The sequence below is a fragment of the Natrix helvetica genome (genome assembly GCF_964273705.1).
Source record: "Natrix helvetica genome assembly, chromosome: 6".
NCBI lineage: Eukaryota > Metazoa > Chordata > Lepidosauria > Squamata > Natricidae > Natrix > Natrix helvetica.
Genome location: NC_138553.1, coordinates 3,311,056 through 3,332,670, shown reverse-complemented (window position 1 = coordinate 3,332,670; position 21,615 = coordinate 3,311,056). Strand labels below are relative to the sequence as shown.

Below are 21,615 nucleotides of genomic sequence, written 5' to 3'. Positions count from 1 at the left end.
AAGAGAAAGAAGGACTAGGGGAGACATGATAGCAGTCTTCCAATATGTCAGGGGCTGCCACATAGAAGAGGGAGTCAAACTATTTTCCAAGGCACCTGAGGGTAGATCAAGAAGCAATGGGTGGAAACTAATCAAGGAGAGATGCAACTTAGAACTGAGGAGACATTTCCTGGCAGTGAGAACAATTAATCAGTGGAACAGAATTTGCCTCCAGAAGTTGTGAATGCTCCAATGCTGGAAGTCTTTAAGAAGATGTTGGATAGCCATTTGTCTGAAACGGTATAGGGTTTCTTGCCTAGGCAGGGGGTTGGACTAGAAGACCTCCAAGGTCCCTTCCAACTGCTATTGTATTGTATTGTATTATATTGTATTGTATTGATAACCTAACTTACGTTTCCAATTCTGAGATCCCCTGAAAAATCACACCTATAAATCCTAGAAGATAAAATCAGAATTCTGCAAGGAATCGGAGCCTGCTTTAAAATTGCCTCCCACTTTACTTTTTTGTTTCCTTGAAAATATTTTTATCCCGCACTTCTATTTAAAATAAAAATGTCAATCTGTAGCACAGAAAGTACAGTAAAAGGCATCCTGATAAACTCAACGTGTAAAACGCCTGCCTCTGGTTAACTTTTGATGTTCAAGTTCCTCCCTGCTTTTAACACATTTAATTATACCTAGATTAAATAAATAAAAAAACCTCGACCATGGGAAATGTGGCAGCCGGCTGCTGTAGAGACAAAAGCAGGATAAATTACCTCTCAAAATAAAAGGTGAAAATAAGAAGTTGTCTTTTCTGTCATAACATAATAAGGGAGCATTCAGCGTAGGAAGCCTTAAAGGGCAGTGAGGATTGGAAAAGTAAGATTTTTCCATAGATAAGCTGAATGTTTTTTTAAATTCTGTTTTCTCCATTCTATTCTATTCCATTCCTATTTCTATTTCTATCCTATCCTACCCTATCCTCTTCGACTCTCTTCTATTCTGCTCTATTCTGCTCTATTCTATTCTATTCTGCATTCCATTCCATTTCTTATTTTATTATTATTCTATTTCTATCCCACCCTACCCTATCCTATCCTAACCTCTTCTCTTCTGCTCTCTTCCCTTCCGTTCCATCCCATCCCATTCTATTCTATTCTTTCTTACTCTATTCTATCCTATCCTCTTCTATCCTGTTCTGTTCTGTTCTATTCTATTCTTCTTATTCTTTTTCTCTTCCCTATTCTATTCCATTCCATTCTACTTTATTCCTTATTCTATTCTATTCTTCTATTTTCCACCCAAAGTTTGGTAGAATAACTGTGACAAGAAAGATTGTAGAAAAGGCCAAAACTCACAAAACAAATATCTCGCTTAACAACAAAAAAATTAGGCTCAATTGTGGTCATAATTCGAGGAATACTGGAAAAAAATTTTTAAAAAAATGTTAGAAAACAATGCTTAGATTCACTTCTTGTTTCTGAGGATGAGAAATAATCTAGTTTAAAGATAGCATCTTACAGGTGACCCTTTTAGCTTTTAGCTCATGCAGTCACACATGAAGGCTAAATGGATCTCAGGAGCAGATTAATTAGCCATAGCTGCCGTTGATTAATTAGCTTAGGCTGCAATCCAGCTAAAATATGCAGTTATGTAATTGTATTTACCTCTCCTCCTCCCCCCACTAGACAGTCGTAATGGCAAAAGGAGATTAAAATGCATTAACTTGCATAATATTTAACAGTGGCTGTGTTATAGGAATGCACAACACACAAAGGCTGCATGGACACAACATTTGTTAGCTTTAGCTTTGGGTTGTGGTTCTTGTTGCTTTTGATGGCTTAGTGTGTCATACAATCTCAGCTCTTTGATTTAGTTGAGATATTAAACATAGTAAGTGTGTGTGTGTGTGTGTATACTGTATTGATATATATTAAAGTATATTACGTGAATACTTTATATGATATTTACCAAGCATATTAAGTGTATAATTATATTTATATACATTAACTATATTAAGTGTGTGTATTACATTGATATATATCAAGTCTATTAGGTATTAATACATATTAAGTATAAGTACTGTATATATATAATAATATATCAAGGGTATTAAGATTATACAGTAGATTCTGCAAGTGCCTGCTTCTGAATACTGCCTCTATATGCCAATTTAAAAATATTAAGCAGAATTTAAATAAAAATGGGAACTTATTCTACCAGTGGTTGGAAAAAAGGGGTGGAGAATAAGAACATAATCTGTACTGCTAAAGCCAATAAAATAACCCAGACAACCCTATGTTGATTAAGCACTAGCAAAGTGTAAACGATAGAAAATCAATAAAACAAGAGAAAAAGAAAAGAAAAGTCCTCTTAGTTTTGGAGAAATTTCTCATCGGCATTCAGTATGGCTCAGTTCCATCGTACCATATCTACCTGTGCATTAACAAAATGCACAGGTACAGTATAGGTGGCACCTTCCTCAACGGTAGTAACTGTGAAGGGGATCTTGGAGTCCTAGTGGACAACCATTTAAATAGGAGCCAGCCGTGTGCAGCAGCTGCCAAAAAAGCCAACACAGTTCTAGGCTGCATCAACAGAGGGAGAGAATCAAGATCACGTGAAGGGCTAATACCACTTTATAATGCCTTGGTAAAGCCACATTTGGAATACTGCATTCAGTTTTGGTCTCCACGATGTAGAAAAGATTTGGAGACTCTAGAAAGAGTGCAGAGAAGAGCAACAAAGAGGATTAGGGGACTGGAGACTAAAACATATGAAGAACGGTTGCAGGAACTGGGTATGTCTAGTTTAATGAAAAGAAGGACTAGGGGAGACATGATAGCAGTCTTCCAATATCTCAGGGGTTGCCACAAAGAAGAGGGAGTCAAACTATTCTCCAAGGCCACCTGAGGGCAGAACAAGAAGCAATGGGTGGAAACTAATCAAGGAGAGAAGCAACTGAGAATCGAGGAGAAATTTCCTGACAGTGAGAACAATGAATCAGTGGAACAGAAGTTGCCTCCAAAAGTTGTGAAATGCCCCAACACTGGAAGTCTTTAAGAAGATGTTGGATAGCCATTTGTCCGAAAAGGTCCCTTCCAACTCTGTTATTTTGTCTCGGTGGCGTCTAAGAAATGAAACTTCAAAGATTTCTAAACATTACAGTTGGCACTCCAAATATTGCCTTATACAATAGTGTTGAAAAAGGCCACAAAATATTTTTAGCTGAAAGAAAAGGAAAACACGACCCCAGGCCCCTTGACTAGCAGGAATTGGTTAGCTAGCTTAACCCCGCTGCCAGCTGTCCAAGCGGGGGTGGCATTTGGGGAAGGGGGTGAGGGTGAAATAAGACCCCCACCCAATACAATCTGACCTTAATAACTGATGGAGACAGAAGTCCAGAAAAGGTCAGCCAGATGGACTGAGTTGCAAACACTGAGAAGGCTTCAAATAGTAGATAGATGGGAGTCTTTAAATATGTGTTTTGGACTTTTTCATGCAAGAAGTCTTGAATAAGATTCCTTTGTGTGTGTGTGTGGGGGGGGGTCCTTGGTGCTTTCTGAGCTTGGTTATTTGCTTGCCGACGTTTCGTGGCCCAACTCGGTAACATCATCAGTGCTAGGTCTTCTGGTCCAACCCCCTGCTTTATACCATTTCAGAGAAATGGTTGTCCAATCTCTTCTTTAAAAACTCCAGGGATGGAGCACTGCCCAGTTCTGGAGGCAAGTTGTTCCACTGGTTAATACAATACAATACAATAGCAGAGTTGGAAGGGACCTTGGAGGTCTTCTAGTCCAACCCCCTGCCTAGGCAGGAAACCCTATACCGTTTCAGACAAATGGCTATCCAACATCTTCTTAAAGACTTCCGGTGTTGGGGCATTCAAAGCTTCTGGAGGCAACTTCTGTTCCACTGATTAATTGTTCTCACTGTCAGGAAATTTCTCCTCAGTTCTAAGTTGCTTCTCTCCTTGATTAGTTTCCACCCATTGCTTCTTGTTCTGCCCTCAGGTGCCTTGGAGAATAGTTTGACTCCCTCTTCTTTGTGGCAACCCCTGAGATATCGGAAGACTGCTATCATGTCTCCCCTAGTCCTTCTTTCTCTTAAGCTAGACATGCCCAGTTCCTGCAACCGTTCTTCATATGTTTTAGTCTCCAGTCCCCTAATCCTCTTTGTTGCTCTTCTCTGCACTTTTTCTAGAGTCCCAAAATCTTACCAAGGCCATATAAAGTGGTACTAACACTTCATGTGATCTGACCCCCTCTTCTTTGGGGCAGCCCCTCAAATATTGGAAGACTGCTATCATGTCACCCCTAGTCCTTCTTTCTCTTAAGCTAAACATACCCAGTTCCTGCAACCATTCTTCGTATGTTTTAGTCCCGCTTTATAAATCCTTAGTAAGGCCACACCTGGAATCCAGCATCCAGTTTTGGTCACCATATCACAAAAAAGATGTTGAGACTTTGGAAAAAGTGCAAAGAAGAGCAACTACGATGATTAAAGACCTGGAGACAAAAACATATGAAGAACGGTTGCAGGAACTGGATATGGCTAGTCTAATGAAGAGAAGGACTAAGGGTGACATGATAGCAGTGTCCCAGTATTTGAGGGGCTGCTACAAAGAAGAGGGGTGGGGTCAATTTATTTCCCAAAGCACCACCAGATGGATGGAAACTAATCAAGGGGAGAAGCAACCTGGAATTAAGGAAAAATTTCCTGACAGTGGGAACAATCAATCAGTGGATCAGAAGTTGCCTCCAGAAGTTGTGAATGCCCCAACACTGGAAGTCTTTAAGAAGATGTTGGATAGCCATTTGTCTGAAGTGGTCGAGAGTCTCCTGGTTGAGCAGACGGTTGGAGTAGAAAAGGGGTCACTAACCTTTCGGACCTCATAGACTACTAAATTCATAATTTTAAAGCCCACGGACCACCAATATGATCTGCCTAATGACCGGCTGGGTGGGCATGGTGAGGTGGTCGTGTGACTGCGTGGGCGTGTGGCCAACTCGATTCACTCATGTGGTGGGGCACCTTGCCAGCCTCTACTCGCCACTCCTCGCCTGGGCTCCTTAGGGCCCCCGACAGGAAGCAGTGGCTGGAGCTAAGCAGCCACCGTGAGAAAGAGTTGGCAAAAGAGCTCCGTTCAAATTAGATCTGGCCGAGAAGGAGGCTCAGCAGAAGCACCTCACTGAGGACTAGGAGCATAGGCTTTCCAAGCAGAGGGAATACCTGTGGGAATGCAAGGCCAGGGACCGTCGCCTGGAGGCTCAGTGGGCTGAGATGGTCAGCCAGTTCCAGGCCATGATGCAATCCCACTGGAACGAGGCCCTCCAGCTCTTCCCCACCAGCGGCTCTTCCCTCCAGCCTTCGCCCAAAGCCCCCCACCAAGAGGCTGAAGCAGACCCCAAGTTGGAATTTCTGCCCCTCTCCTGACCCCTACAAAAAGACCCCAAAGGGGCAGACTCTCTGCAGCAACACAAGCGTTCATTGCACGTATTCATCCCAGGGGCCGTAGTTTGAGGACCCCTGATTTAGTGCAATATTAAAAATGGAAATAATTTTTCTGTGGACCACCAAAATTTTCTCACGGACCATCAGATGGTGACCACTGGACTAGATGACCTCCGAGGTCCCTTGCAGCTCTAGTCTGACAGATTGAACGCATCACAAGCTGAGCGTGCAAGAAATGAAATGAAGGCCACCGATTCTTATCGCCCTCCAACTTCTCCTCTTTAATGAGGCTCGGCCGTTTCCCCCTTTTATTGCCAAGAAGCTCTCCCGGAACACAGAGCCGCATCCGAAGATGGATTACCTCCATTCCGAGTTAATTTCTCTTCCCCAGTAGGACCCCATTCGAACCCCACTGGGCCTGGAAACGCTGCCTGACGGGGGAACGGATGAGCGATTTGTCGATGGTGCTGCCCGCGTTCCGCCGGGTGCCCGGCTGGCCTTTCCCCCTTGGTGCCTTCCGTTTCCCTGCCTTTGCAGACTGCCTTTGCAAAAGCTAAATGGGGATTTCCCCCGCCCCCGGTCCCCCCAAAACCCCCAGGAACTTGGCTGTCAACAGCAGCGAGGAAAAATGATGAACTAGAGCAAGGCGGAATTTAAAGGCTTACTCGGAAGGATCCAGCCAGGACGATTAGGGGACTGGAGGCTAAAACATACGATGAACGGTTGCAGGAACTGGGCATGACTAGTCTAGGGAAGAGAAGGACCAGGGGAGACAGGATAGCAACCTTCCCAATATCTCAGGGGTTGCCCCAAAGAAGAAGAAGTCAAGCTATTGTCCAAAGCCCCCAAAGGCCAGACAAGGAATGATGGATGGAAACTGACCAAGCAGAGATTCAACCTGGAAATAAGGAGAAATTTCCTGACATTGAGGACAATCAACCACTGGAACTGAAGTTGCCTTCAGAAGTTGTGGGAGCTTCATCCTTTGAGACTTTCAAGAAGAGACTGGACTGCCACCTGTCAGAAATGGTGCAGGGTCTCCTGCTTGAGCAGGGGGTTAGACTAAATGACTATAAGGTCCCTTCCAACTCTGTTAATCTGTAGTCCATCCCCCTGGAGTTCTTACACCATGCCGGACAAATGGCTGTCCTATCTTTTCTTGAAAACCTCCAATGATGGCGCACCCACAGCTTCTGGTGGCAAGCTGTTCCACTGGTTAATTGAACACTGGTCATGGATAGGAAGTTTCTCCTTAATTCCAGGTTGCTTCTCTCCTTGATTACCATATTTTCTCGGAGTATAAAAGAGGGAGAAAATTTGGGTGCGTCTTATACACCGAATGTAGCCCCACCCACCCACCAGCCCCCACCCTTTGGCCTCTGTATCCCAGCAATTTACCTCTTTGCAGCAAACGGGGGCTTGCAGAGGTTTTTCAATAGGCTATATAGCAATCCCTGCAGCCTGAAACAGCTGATGATCGGGAGAAACTGAAAGTGACACTTGCTGTTTGCCGGAAGGAGGCAGATTGCTGGGAGGCAGGTTTTTTTTTCTTGTGCTAATCAGGCTGTTGGCTGCAAGGAGGTAAGTCAACAACTATAAATGCCTATAGACCGTTCAAATTATTAGACTTATTTTTTAAAGGGTGCTTCATTGTTTTAGGCAGCTTAACCAAATGAAGAAGCTTTTTAAAATAAATGCTTCCTCTGAAGAGGCCCAGTGCTATTGTATCTTCTTTTAAATAGCAGAGAATAACTATTCTTCCAGAAAGCACATCGATTTTAACAGTATCTGTACAGTGTAATATTGTCTGTACTGTTTGTTGCAAGGAGGCAAATTGCTGGGAGGCAGATATTTTTGCCTTGTTTTCCTCCCCAAAATCTAGGTGCGTCTTATACTTTGGAGCATCTTATACTCCGAAAAATACGGTAGTTTCCATCTGTTGCTTCTTCTCTTGCCTTCAGGTGCTTTGGAAAATAAGTTGACCCCCTTTTCTTTGGGGCAGCCCCTCAAATATTGGAAGACGTCTATAATGCCCCCCTCCCGTCCTTCCCTCTCTCTTTTTCTCTCTTTCTCTCTCTCTCTCTCTCCCTCCCTTCCTCCCACCCTCCCTTCCTTCCTTTCTTCCTTCCTATAGCACATAGCCACATATCGTTTCATAGGGCTTTCCAGCCCTCTCTAAGTGGTTTACAGAGTCAGCCTCTTGCCCCCAACAATCTGGTCCTCGTTTTACCCACCTGGGAAAGATGGGAGGCTGAAACAGCATTGAGCCTGGTGAGATTCGATCTGCCAAACTGTTGGCAGCCGTTGATCAGCAGAAATAGCCTGCAGTACTGCACTCTAACCACTGCGCCACCGCGGCTCTTAAGTCTGCTTCCTCATTGGAACAAGGGTGCCGATTTCCCATCCTGACATCTTTCTTTACGTTCTTGTGGCCCCTTTTCTCTCTCCACTCCTTCCCCCCCAAACCCCCTGACGTCTCCATCGTAGCTGGCAGGGATCTGTAGGGGATCTTGTCAACCTAATTGATTACTGCACAGTTCACCCGCTGGACGGCAAGTGACACGGCGTGGAATGGAACGAATCTAAATGTATCACGCCTTCCTACTGGGTCAAACTAGGGCTCCCTCCTCTGACAGTGATTTATATATTGGCTTCACCCCCACCCCTAGGAAATCATTTCCATCCCGGGGGACGGGAGACCCCTGCCGGGAGGGTCCCCTCTCTACACCACCGCAAGGGAGGGAGAGGAACAAGCTTTTCACAAAACTGATGCACTTAACTTGAGAATAGAAGGGAAGGGAAGAGGATAGAAGAGAAGAACGGAAGGGGAGAGTAGGGAAGAATAGAAGAGGAGGGGAGAGAAGGGAAGAGAAGAGAAGAATGGAAGGGAAGGGAAGAGAAGAGAAGAATAAAAAGGGAGAGAAGAGAAGAATAGAAGAGGAGGGGTAGAGAAGAGAAGAATAAAAAGGGAGAGAAGAATAGAAGAGGAGGGGAGAGAAGAGAAGAATAAAAAGGGAGAGAAGAATAGAAGAGGAGGGGAGAGAAGAGAAGAATAAAAAGGGAGAGAAGAATAGAAGAGGAGGGGAGAGAAGAGAAGAATAAAGAGAAGAATAGAAGGGGAGAAAAGAGAAGAGAAGACTAGAAGAGGAGAGAAGAGAAGAATAAAAAGGGAGAGAAGAATAGAAGAGGAGGGAAGAGAAGAGAAGAATAAAGAGAAGAATAGAAGAGGGGAGAAAAGAGAAGAGAAGACTAGAAGAGGAGAGAAGAGAAGAATAAAAAGGGAGAGAAGAATAGAAGAGGAGGGGAGAAGAAGAATAAAAAGGGAGAGAAGAATAGAAGAGGAGGGGAGAGAAGAGAAGAATAGAAGAGGAGGGGAGAGAAGAGAAGAATAAAGAGAAGAATAGAAGAGGGGAGAAAAGAGAAGAGAAGACTAGAAGAGGAGAGAAGAGAAGAATAAAAAGGGAGAGAAGAATAGAAGAGGGGAGAGAAGAGAAGAGAAGAATGGAAGGAGAAGGGAAGAGAAGAAAAGAATACAATATACAATTACAATACTATAACGGTTTTCTGACCCAGCTCTGAAAACAGAACAAAACCTCTGAAGTCAGGGGTTTTTTTGGACACGACCACCACATATGGTAGTATGTGCCTGGTTCTTGGTCACATTTCCAGCAATTTGGCGATGAATTTCTAAACCTTTTGGCAATTCTTGCCCTAGCCACCGGATTTTGAGCACGTGACCACAGGGTTTCTGCAAGGGTCGTAAGTCTGGAAAACGGTCCTAAGTCCCTTTTCTCAGCGCCGTTGTAACTTCGAACGGCCACTCAACGAAAGTTTGTAAATCAAGGACCTCCTCTGTGCCTTCCCGACTCGGATGCTTTCCCCAAAGTGCCTTTGACAACTGTCAAACCGCCGTCCGAGCGTCGTGATCCGCGTGCGAAATGCCGGTTGGTCGCATACACACACCACACCGGAGACACCTTTTATCAGGCGGGAGGGAGAAGAATCAATTCCTGTCACTCACCAGTCCATCTGCAGGAACCGGATTATGGATCAGAGGCCCTTTGCCAGCACTTTAATCTTAAAATCAATGCGGAGACAGAAGCCGTTTTAGGGGAAAGTAACCGAGCGGGTGTCACTTTGATGAGGTTTTGAAACTTTCAATGCAGAGGGGTCTAAACGATTGTCTCTACGATTGGGGAGGGGGCAGAGGGAGAAGGACGACTCACCTGTCACACCTGAGAGCATTTCCACTCTGAGGACTTGAAGTCAACATAGGAAGTCAGTTGCCAAAACTTCTTTTCTTTCTTTCTTTTCTTTCTTTCTCTCTCTCTTTCCTTCCTTCCTTCTTTTCTCTCTCTTTCTCTTTCCTTCATTCTTTCTCTCTCTCTCTTTCTCTCTCTCTCTTCTTTCTTTCTCTCTCCTTCCTTCCTTCTTTCTCTCTCTTTCCTTCCTTCCTTCCACCCTTCCCTATCTCTCTCTCTCTTTCTTTCTCTCTCCCCTTCCTTTCACCCCTCCCTATCTCCCCCCCTTTTTCTTTCTTAAACTTTTATAAACTAGAAAGAGAAATTCAAAAAATTCAGGGAAAACTAGGAATTTCTGCAGCCATTCATCCATGGTGGGAATCAAAATATCCTTCCATTTTTATGGGTTAGAGTTGTCTTGCTGCCGCCAAAATATATATAAAAGATCAAAATTCCATTCCCCCCCCCCCAAGTCAAAACCACTTTGTCCTTGAAGAGGTAATCCTCAACTTACAACCATTTCTTCAGTGATCCTTCAAAGTGACCATGATACTGAAAAAAAGTCATAACGACTGTTGCAGCAGGCATCCTCACAGTTACATGATCAGAAATTTCTGTGTGTGTGTGTGTGTGTGTGTGTTAAACAAGCATCATGTATGTACAATGGTTCAAAAGTCAGTGGGAGAATCTGGATTCAGTTCATGACCTCATGATTCACTTAACAACCATGGCAAGAAAGGTCGTAAAATGGAGCAAAGCTCACTTCACAGGTGTCTCACTTAAGAACAGAAATTGCAGGCTCAGTCGTGGTCGTAAAGTCGAGGACTGCCTGCTTTGGCTCGGCTCCCTTGTTTTGCATGTTTCAACTCTGCTCGGAAACGACTTGAAAACGGCTTTTCTCCTTCACTCAGGAATTTCAACGTGTGATTTTCCTTTTTATCCTCAGAGCACAGTCATTGTGGAAAAAACGGTCCAGGACCTCATGAATTTGATGCATGACTTAAGCGCCTACTCGGACCAGTTCCTGAACATGGTATGTGTCAAACTCCAGGAATACAAGGACACCTGCAGTGCGGCTTACAGGTATGGCTAGGGAGCTTCTCGGTGTTGTGGCCAGTGAAGCTGGCAGCAGATTCGGACAGTGAGGAGGTTGGGGAGGAACCTGGGCCAGTCCTGGAGTCTGGGGTAGGCTCGGACGAGGGCTTTGTGTCGGAGGGAGAGAGGGGGCAAAGAGCTGTATGCCAGTTATCAGCTGCCTTCGGAGACAGACATCAATGAGGCAGAAGAACAGCTGGAGCCTGTTCCCAGTGTGTGCATGCGCAGAACTGCCAGCAGAAGGGAACAGCTAAGGAACAAGGGCTGACTCGGGAGTAAGGCCCACAGGTGGAGGGTGAATGGCCCCTGCCAGAGGAAATAAAAGAGGAGGACAGGGGAGTGGAGTTTGCAGGAGACAATCAGTTCACTCCTGCATTCTTGCCAAGTATTGCGGAGCCTGAAAGATATCGGTCTGGCCACTCTCCAAGCCTTGATGCTGATCCTGACTCCCACGCCTCCTCCTCCTCATTTGATTCGGCTGCTGGAGGGGCTGCCCCAACATTTCCATAGTATTTAAGCCTGACCTGGAAATAAGAGACCCACTAGAGGTGATCCTTGAACTTAGAACCATTTGTTTAGGGACTGTGCCAAGTTACAATCAGCTGAAAAAGCTGGTTTGTCACTGTCTTCCCCCCCTTCGACTACCACAGCATCCCCTTGGTCACGCGATCAACACTCGAGTGCTTGGCAACTGGCATGTATTTATGACAGTTAACTGTCCTGGAGTCATGTGATCGTCATTTGCAACCAGTTTCCCACAAACAAAGTCAATGGGGGAAACCAGGTTTGCTTAACGACTGCACGATTCCCTTAACATCTGCAGTGGCTCCCTCAACAGCTGTGTCGAAACGGTCCTAAAATGGGGCACAAGTCGCTGAATAGCTGCCTTGCTCAGCCACAGTAGTTTTGGGGCTCAGTTGCGGTCGTACGTCGAGGACTAACTGCAGCACTTGGCCAAGCCAGCTTTCTTCTTCTAAACTGTCCTCGGGTTTGTCAGAATATTCATGAACCGGCAGAGACATGGTAACAAGGTCAGCCAATGAATAAGGCTTAGTAACAAGGTCAGCCAATGAATAAGGCTTAGTAACAAGGTCAGCCAATGAATAAAGCTTAGTAACAAGGTCAGCCAATGAATAAGGCTTAGTAACAAGGTCAGCCAATGGGAGCGGAAACAGTTTGGCGTCTGGGTGTGGCTTAGCTCTGAACTGAAATGGAAAGAAACTCATTCTCTGTATAGCCTGCCTGTGTTTGAACCCCCTTACAATCCCTCCTCTCTACCACATTGGAAGCATCTGCTGTGGGTATTGTACATTGATTCATCTGTTCTTATGTATATAAAGACGTCAATGAATCCTGCTGAATCAGTTATTCCCTGCCTGCTTTCTGGATGTGGTTTCTACTGCAAACTCTGATATGGTGGGGGGGTTTGGTTTTTGTTTACATTTTTAGGAGCATTGTCCAGTCAGACGACAAGATGGTGATCAGCGCATCTTGGGCCAAAGACGACGACATCACCAGACTCTTGAAGTCTCTTCCCAACTGGAGCAACATGGCCCAGCCCAAGCAGTTGAGACCTAAAAGAGAGGAAGAAGAAGACTTCATCAGGTGGGTTCTCCCTTAGATCCATGGAGGTAAATCACTGCTCAACCTGGACTCCATCTTCTTAATGGTGGGCCACGAACCAAGGAGGAATAAAGCACGCAGTCCTGCAAACTGTCTTTACTGGCACAACACACTACTACTTCTGCTTGATGCGCACTGTGCATGCATACACAGTGCAATACAAATTGTTCTGCGCATGCACAGAAGCGAAAAACAAGATGGCAGTACCCAGAGAACCGGTTTGGGGGCGTGACAAGACTGGGTGACTGCCGGTTCCAGCCAAACCGGTCCGAACTGGTAGGATCCCACCACTGGTTTGTTCCCAACAAACACCCTTCCCTACAGCATGTCCTTAAATCTCCCCAGGTGTGCCTTGTGAAGAGGGGTGGGGAGCTCTCCTCCCAAGTTGTCGGGTTGGCCTTCTCTCCACTCTGGCCTTCTCTCCACTCTCCATGCTCAAGGATCAGGAGGGGGTGCTCCTTGCTTATTGCCTTAGCTCTGTCGCTCCTCATGTCCACTGCTTGCCCTCTCTTGGTCATCCTGCCCCTATTCCTCCCTGCTGACAAGCCGTCCCAATCCAGAGGGGCCCTGGGCTGCCTCGGACTGCTCCTCCCCACATTCCTCTGATGCCAACGAAGACACCCCCTTGATCTCCGTCGGCTCCAGCTCCGACTTGTCCTCCTCCGCAGATTCAGGCTCCGACGAGGGTATGACTGCATTGTTGTTCTCCAAGTGAAGATAAATTTATGCACTTCCAGGTGGTACCCTTTCCATTGTTCTACCGTACTTTGTTGAGAGGTTCCAAGGCATCGTAATCATTGGACGCTTCCCTCCCTTGTAGGCAAATCTACTCCCCTGTGTATGAATCTTGTGTCAGGGTTCCAAATAGCATCCAAAATTAAATCAGAGTCCAAGGCAAAAGTATTGCTCAGTCCCAATTTATTGAGAGAGCCATGTTGGCACATCTGGGAAAACCCAAATCGGAAAGCTTCCCAGTTTTCTCCACTCAGTTGAAAGTTCATGAACTTGCCCCCACACCCACAAGTCCATCCCATGGTCCAATCTCCCACTGCCATGCTGGCAGCTTCCACCCTCCAGTTCCAGTCAGGTGCAGAGGTGCAAAGACAAAGGATGACCTTGGCTCTCTAGAAAGAATTCTGTTATGGCTACCTATCATCTAACTCCGTACAATCCCCCCTCCCATTTTCCCACAATAGAAAATGCACAGTAGAATTATAGAAAGTGTGGCAGGCCAAAGATCCAAAAGGAATATGTGGCTGTATCTTGATTGTGAAATAGCTTGAAAACTTTATCCCCTGCTTTCTAATCCATCTCATCAACATATGTAAGCATTAACACGGTTTTATCTCGGAGGTCGATCATTTCCTAACATTTGTAGACCAGTGAAATTGGGCTGAACCGCTAAACGTTTTCCTTGAGAGTTGCTTCCTAACACGGCCCCGACTTTAGCAGACGACTCAGTTGGGACCGTCTGACCTCTGGATCAATTTTCTTCGCTTCCGTGGTTCAGCTGCTGACCTCTTCCTCCCCTCGGGATACCTGGGAAAGCTGCTTGGAAGCTACTAAACTGTTTTAGAAGTCCCTGGTGATGGACGGGGGTGGTGGTTATTACCGCTTACCGGAGTCCATTAGGGAAATTATGTTAAGGAATTCCTACCCTTTGCAGATCATCTGGAGCCAACCTGGTGTGGGGTTGAAATTGATCGGACTTCCCTTCCCCCTGTAGAATGGCTTGTTTTTGAAACACAGATCTTCTAGGATCCAATCGGAGTCGGTCACCAAGACCAAAAGTTTATTCCTCCAAGCTTTTGCGCTCGTATTGGATGGAGCCCATCCTCAGAGAACTTCTCTCCACAATATGTTCTACACCTTGTATTTTTATGGTGTAGCTTTTTGTTATCAATTAGGGCCGTGATGGCAAACCTATGGCACGTGTGCCACTGGTGGCATGCGCAGCCCTCTCTACGGGCACGTGAGCCGTAGCCCAACTCAGCTCCACCGGGCATGCGCGCGTGCCTCCCACCAGCCAGCTGATTTTCAGGTCTCTGCCGCACATGCGGGAGATGCGCATGAATGCACGGGGGGCTGAGGGGTCACGCGTGCATGCAGGGGGGGTAGAATGGAGGCCTTTGAACTCTGGTGCTGGAGAAGACTCCTGCATTGAGTCCCTTGGACTGCAAGGCCATCCAACCGGTCAATCCTAGAGGAGATCCACCCTGACTGCTCTTTAGAAGGCCAGATCCTGAAGAGGAAACTCAGATACTTTTGCCACCTGATGAGAAGCAAGGACTCCCTGGAGAAGAGCCTCATGCTGGGAACGATGGAGGGCAAAAGAAGAAGAAGGGACGACAGAGAAGGAGGGGGCTGGATGGAGTCCCCGAAGCAGTTGGGGTGAGCTTAAATGGACTCCGGAGGATGGTAGAGGACAGGAAGGCCTGGAGGAACGTTGCCCATATGGTTGCAATTGGTCGGACACAACTTCGCAACTCACAACAACAAAAGGCTCAGATGGAGGCATATTGGAACTCAGATTCCAGCAAAATTGTATAAGAAGATCCTTTGTCCTTCATGGTCACTTTCTCAACTTGTCTGTCTGAAAAATATTGGGCAATCTAGCTTTCAAGGTTTGAGACCAGGAGATGGTGAATTCTAGTTTCGCCTTAGGCCTGAGGGCTGTCTCGCTAACTTTAGACCAATCGTCAGGAGATGGTGAGTCCTTGTCCCACCCTTAGGAACGAAAGGCAGGCTGAGTGACTTAGTCCTTAGTTCTTAGACTTAGAAGGTTAGTCCTTCTCTTTCAGCCCAACCTACCTCACAGGGTTGTTGTTGTGGAGAAAGTAGGGGGCAGTGAGTTCTAGTCCCACTTTAGGCCTTAAAGCTGGCTTGCTGACTCTGGGCCAAATCACCAGGCGACGGAGAGTTCTAGTTCTAATCCCACCCTTAGGAACTGAGACCAACTGAGTGACTTTGGGCCAGTCCTTCTCTCTCAACCCATCCTGCCTCACAGGGTTGTTGTTATGGAATAAATAGGAGGATATAGTCTTAAGTACCTTCGCCACTTTGAGTGACCTATAAAAAATAAAGGTGGGATAAAAATAAATAAATTGACACATGCCCTGCTCTCTTTCCTTCTAGGACCGCCTTCGGCAAGGAGTCTGAAGTCCTGATTGGCAACCTGGGCGATAAGCTGATTCCCCAACAAGAGATCCTGTGTGACGTCAGCGATCTGAAGGCCCTGGCCAACATGCATGAGAGCCTGGAATGGCTCTCGGGGCGGGTGAAAAGCGCCTTCTCCAGCCTTCCATTGGCCCAGAGTAAGTGGCGCCTGTGGAGGCAGAAATACACCAGTGGGGATCTCAATTGCAGGGACTCCTGGATGTATGACTACAATTGTGCCAAGCTTTTCCGTTGCTAAGCGAGATGGTTGTTAAGTGAGTTTTGCCTCCTTTTAACAACCTTTGTGGCCTCAGTTTGTTAAATAAATCACTGGATGGATGGATGGATGGATGGATGGATGGATGGATGGATGGATGGATGGATGGACAGATGGATGGATGGATGGACAGATGAACAGATGGATGGATGGATGGATGGATGTAGATACGTAATAAATGGATGATAGATAGATGGAGGGAGGGAGGGATATATGGATGGATGGATGGATGGATAGATGATAGATAGATAGATGATAGATAGATAGATAGATAGATAGATAGATAGATAGATAGATAGATAATGGATTGAGGATGAGAGAGACAGAGATGTAGGTAGTACATGATGAATGACTAGATAGACAGACAGATGGATGGATGGATGATTGCAGTGATGGATGGATGGACAGACAGATAGACAGATAGATATATGGATGGATGGGTGGGTGGATGTAGGTAGGTAGGTAGGTACATAATAGAGGGATTCCATAGATAGATGATAGGTAGAGATAGATAGCTAGATAGATAGCTAGATAGCTAGATAGATAGATAGATAGATAGATAGATAGATAGATAGATAGATAGACAGACAGACAGACAGACAGACAGACAGACAGACAGACAGACAGACATAATATATAGATATATAATGGATGGATGACGAGAGAGACAGAGAGAGAGATGTAGATAGTACATGATGAATGACTAGATAGACAGAGATGGATGGATGGATGGGTGACTGGATGGACGGATGGACAGATGTAGATAGGTACATAATAGATGAGTGACTAGATAGATAGATCGCTGAATGGATGGATAGAGGGAGGTATGGATGGAAGGGAGGGAGGCAGGGTGGGACATACAGATCACAAAAGCAATGCATGAAGAATTGGACCCAGCGTGGGAGAAGCCAAGAAAGATCTCACTGGAGGACTAGTTGAGGACCTCAAAGGGCGAGAAGCTTGCAGAGCAAAGGAAGCCAATGAAGTGGTGCAAGGATGATTTATGAAGAAAGAAGACAACCAAGAGGCCCATTGGTGTGCACTAGACATAGCGTGATTCCTTTTCTCTCCTTTACATGCTCCCAGAGGTTTAAACCCTGAGTTTCTTTCTCCTGCCCTCCCTCTGGTTCCACCTGGCCTTCAGCTATAAAACAATCCCAGGGCTGCTGAAATCCAGCAGGTATCAGCCAAGGTGAAGCCAGGAGGCTTCCCAGGTGGAAGGTCACGGCAGATGGTCGAGAAGGCAAGAAGAAAAGGGGATGCTGAAAAGTCCATCTAACACCTGCTCACAGCTTAATGACTGGCTCAAATTCCCCATGGAAGTCCTGGGCTTAAGTAAAGAGGAGAGGCTTCTGGCTTTCTACAAAATATTAGTTAAGCAATACTTTTATTACTTTTTTTAGCCTATATAAAGGTTTTTACGGGTTTAGGTATGCTGGTCTTGTTGTATTCGGGTCTTTTCCCATGTAAGATTGCGAGGTCTCACTTGCCATCTTCAGGCTGGGCTTTGGGCTTAAAGTGTGGTCGAGGCTGCCGTCTTTCTATAAATCTTGATGGGGGTGTGTGGAGTGCTGGCTTTGTTTCAGTAAATGGAATGATTGGTTGTGTGGTTGTATCATGATTGGTGCTGATTGGTGCTGGCTGTGTGTCCGTTGTTGTTTCGTGTTGCAACGGCCTGGGTGTTTGGTGGGGCTTGTTTGTTGACTAGGGCTGGTTTCCAGATGTCTGGCAGGCGGGAGTATCATCATGTTTATTCATGTTGTGGGGGTGTTTCTCTATTTCGATAGCTTCCATAATAATTCTCTTGTACATATATATGTAATCCTCGGCTTAAAACCACTCAATTAGTGACCGTTTGAAATTACAGCATTGAAAAAAGTGACACGGCTTTTTCACATTTGCAACCGTTTCAGTGTCCCAAGGGTCACGTGATCAGAATTCGGACGCTTGGCACCTGACTCATATTTATGACGGGTGCAGCGTCTCCAGGCTCACGCAATCCCCTTTCTGACAAGCAAAATCCATGGGGAAGTTAGTTTCATTTAACAACCCTGTGACTAACTTAACAACTGCAGAGATTCACTTAACAATGGTGGCTCGAAAGGTCATGAAATGGGGCAAAACTCACTTAACAACTGTCTTGCCTAGGAACAGAAATTTTGAGCTCAATTGTGGTCGTAAATCGAGGATTGCCTGTAGTTAATAACAGAGCTGGAAGAGACCTTGGAGGTCTTCTAGTCCAACCCCCTGCTCGGGCAGGAAACACAATACAATTCCAGACAAATGGTTGTCCAGTTTCTTCTTAAAAACCTCCAGTGATGGGGCAGCCACAATTTCTGGAGGCAAGGAGTTCCACTGGTTAATTGTTCGGACTTTCAGGAAATTTCTCCTGAGTTCTAGGTTGCTTCTCTCCTTGATGAGTTTCCATCTGTTTCTACAGTTGCTCTGCCTGTCTATCTGTCTATCTGTCTCCCTATCTATCTATCTATCTATCTATCCATCCACCCATCCATCCATCCATCTCTAAAATTGACTTATAGCAGGGTTATTTTCTGCAGATAATTGGGGGGGAGGGAGGGGTTGCTATTGAGAACGTTTCTCTCCGTTTCTAAAAAACCAACCCCAATTTAATGGGCTTGGAGACCCAACGAAGACGATCGCTGGCTTGATTGATCCCACCGAAAAAACAAAAAGAAAATCCCTGGGTTGTGTTTCATGTGAGTGCGGACTGCTGAAGCGGAAGGTGAAGGGCCTCTGATTTCCTTGTGCAATAAGTGGATGAGGCAGGTTTTGCCTTGGGGGGTTGAAAAGCAGCAGCTGCTGTTTTATCAAGCAATTAAAGGTGACAATTGTTGGCACAGCGAAGAAGAACTCGGAGGGAGCACCCAGCGGTGTGGTGCGGGAAGGTTTCTCTGTGATCAAGGGGTAGCCCATCCCTCGGTCCATCACGTTTCTGCATGTTGCATCTACTTTGAATACAATAGCTAGATATAGATATGGATATAGATATAGATAGATGATAGATAGATAGATAGATAGATAGATAGATAGATAGATAGATAGATAGACAGACAGACAGACACACACACACACACACACACAGAGAGAGATAAAGAGAGAGGGAGAGAGAGATAAAGATAGATAGATAGATAGATAGATAGATAGATAGATAGATAGATAGATAGATAGATAGATAGATAGATAGATAGATAGATAGATAGATAGATAGATAGATAGATAGATAGATAGATGATAGATAGATAGATGATAGATAGATAGATGATAGATAGATATAGACAGAAACAGACATAGATAGATAGACAGATAGACAGACAGACAGACAGACACAAATAGAGAGGGAGAGAGAGATAAAGATAGATTAGATAGATAGATAGATGATAGATAGATAGATAGATAGATAGATATAGACAGAAACAGACATAGATAGATAGATAGATAGATAGATAGATAGATAGATAGATAGATAGATACAGACAGACAGACACACAGACACACACACACACACACAGATAGAGAGGGAGAGAGAGATAAAGATAGATATAGATAGATGATAGATAGATAGATAGATAGATAGATAGATAGATAGATAGATAGATAGATAGATAGATATAGACAGACAGACAGACAGACACAGATATAGAGATAGATAGATAGATAGATAGATAGATAGATAGATAGATAGATAGATAGATAGATAGATAGATGATAGATATAGATATATATAGAGAGAGAAATAGATAGATATAGATATATAGATATATTCTAGAAAGAATGGAGAGGAAAGCAACAAAGATGATTAAGGAGTCGGAAGCTAAAATATAGGAAGGAATTAGGTTTGTCTAGTGAAAAAAAAGGACTGGGGGGGGTTCAACTTATTCTCCAAAGCACGTGGGGGCAGATCAAGAAATAATAAAGGAAAATGTATCAAGAAAAGGGCCAATCTAGAACTAAGGAGAAACTTCCTGACTAGAACTCACCGTCTCCTGGTGATTGGCTCAGAGTCACCCATCCAACTTGCGTGTCCAAGGCGGGACTGGATCCCATCATCTCCTGGTGATTGGACCAAAATTCCCTGCTGGTTTTCATGCCTAATGGGAAACTAGAACTCACTGTCTCCTGGTGATTGGCCCAAAGACACTCAGCTAGGTTTAGTGCCTAAGGCAGGACTAGAACTCATTGTCTCCTGGTGATTGACTCAAAGTCACTTATCCCTTTCATATTTAAGGCAGGACTAGAATTCAGAGTCTCCTGGTGATTGGCTGAAAATCACAGTGGTCTTTCATACTTAAGGCAGGACTAGAACTCATTGTCTCCTGGTGATCAGCTCAAAGTGACTCAGCCATCTTTCATATTTAAGGCAGGACTAGAATTCATGGTCACCTGGTGATTGGCTCAAAATCACTCAGCCGGCTTCCCTGCCTAAGACGAGATTAGAACTCATCATCTGTCAGTGATTGGACCAAGGTGAACCCAGCCTGGGTTCATGCCTAAGGCAGCACTAGAACTCCCTGTCTCCTGGCTTCTAGGCCTGCATCTTCTCCCCCCCCCCCCCCCCCGAACCAAACGGGGGCTGGTATTCCAGTGGGTTGGGCTTGTGGTTTTTAGCTGGATAAGAAAGGCCAGAGGAATGGAATGTGGCCTTGGAAGATTGACTGTCTGCAGATGAGAATTCTTGGTTGGTTCTCGTATGCGACCCATGGCGTCAAAAGCCCACCGGGGAAGACAAAGCAGGTGAAATGTATGGGGGTGAAATGATACTAGGTGGAGGAGAGAGTGGAGGGAACACATAAAAAGCTGCCCTTGATCTCCCACATTTATGGCTGCGATGAACACCAACATTAGCTAAGAGTTTCTCGTGGCCGTTGGAGGGTCAGGCAGACGCCCCGTTGGTTTAAATTCTGGCTCCAACCCAAATTGCACTTTAATCCAAGATCTTGGAGGCAGGAGAGAAAAAAGACATCTTTGAGTTCCTTCTCTTTCTCTCCTTCCTTTCCTCCCTCCCACTCTGCCCTTCTCCTCTCTCCCTTCCTTCCCTCCCTTTATCTCCCCTCTCCCTTTCTTCCTCCTTCCATCCTTTCCCTCCCTGGCCTTCTCCTTCCTCCCCCCTTTATCCTCCCTCTCTTTCTCTCTTCCTTTCTTCCTTCCCTCTCCACTTACCTCTCTCCCTCCCCTTCTCTCTTTCTCCCTTCCTTTCCTCCCTCTCCACCTCCTTCCCCTCCTTCCCTCCCTTTATCCTCCCTCCCTCTCTTTCTCCCTTTCTTCTTCCCTCTCTCTCTCCCTCTCCAACTACCTTCTTTCCTCCCTCCCTCCTTCCAACCCCTCCCTCCCTGGCCTTCTCCTTCCTCCCCCCTTTATTCTTCCCTCCCTCTCCACCTCCCTCCCTCCCTTTCCCCCTTTCTTCCTCCCTCCCTTCCCTCTCTCCCTCCCTCTCAACCTACCTATTTTCCTCCCTCCCTCCCTTTATCCTCCCTCCCTCTCTTTCTCTCTTCCCTCTCTCCCTCTCAACCTACGGTCTTTCCTTCCCTCCCTCCCTCCCTCAGATTTTCTCCCTTTCCTCTTTCTCTCCATCAATCCTCGCTTTCTTGGCCCTTTTACAGTCGCAGCAACAAATGGAAAAGAAGGCCCTTCGTCTCCCGCCCCACCCCAGAATTCCTGCCTTTAAAAAAAAAAAAAGGCTAATTTCCTAATGAAATTTATGCTGCTGCCAGCGGCTGCCCGGAATCTCCCCTCCCCCCCCCCCCCACCCCAGGCAGTTCTAACGAGACA

At 45.6% G+C, this 21,615-nt stretch overlaps 1 protein-coding gene across 1 annotated transcript in view; it reads left to right on the top strand.

The window, feature by feature from the left end:
* Window positions 1-21,615, top strand: part of EXOC4 (exocyst complex component 4) — a 295,460-nt gene that overhangs the window by 242,961 nt on the left and 30,884 nt on the right. The window contains exons 12-14 of the mRNA XM_081957613.1: window positions 10,624-10,760; window positions 12,222-12,377; window positions 15,531-15,709. Coding sequence (XP_081813739.1) covers window positions 10,624-10,760; window positions 12,222-12,377; window positions 15,531-15,709 — 472 coding nt within the window. The remainder of the gene's footprint in view (window positions 1-10,623; window positions 10,761-12,221; window positions 12,378-15,530; window positions 15,710-21,615) is intronic.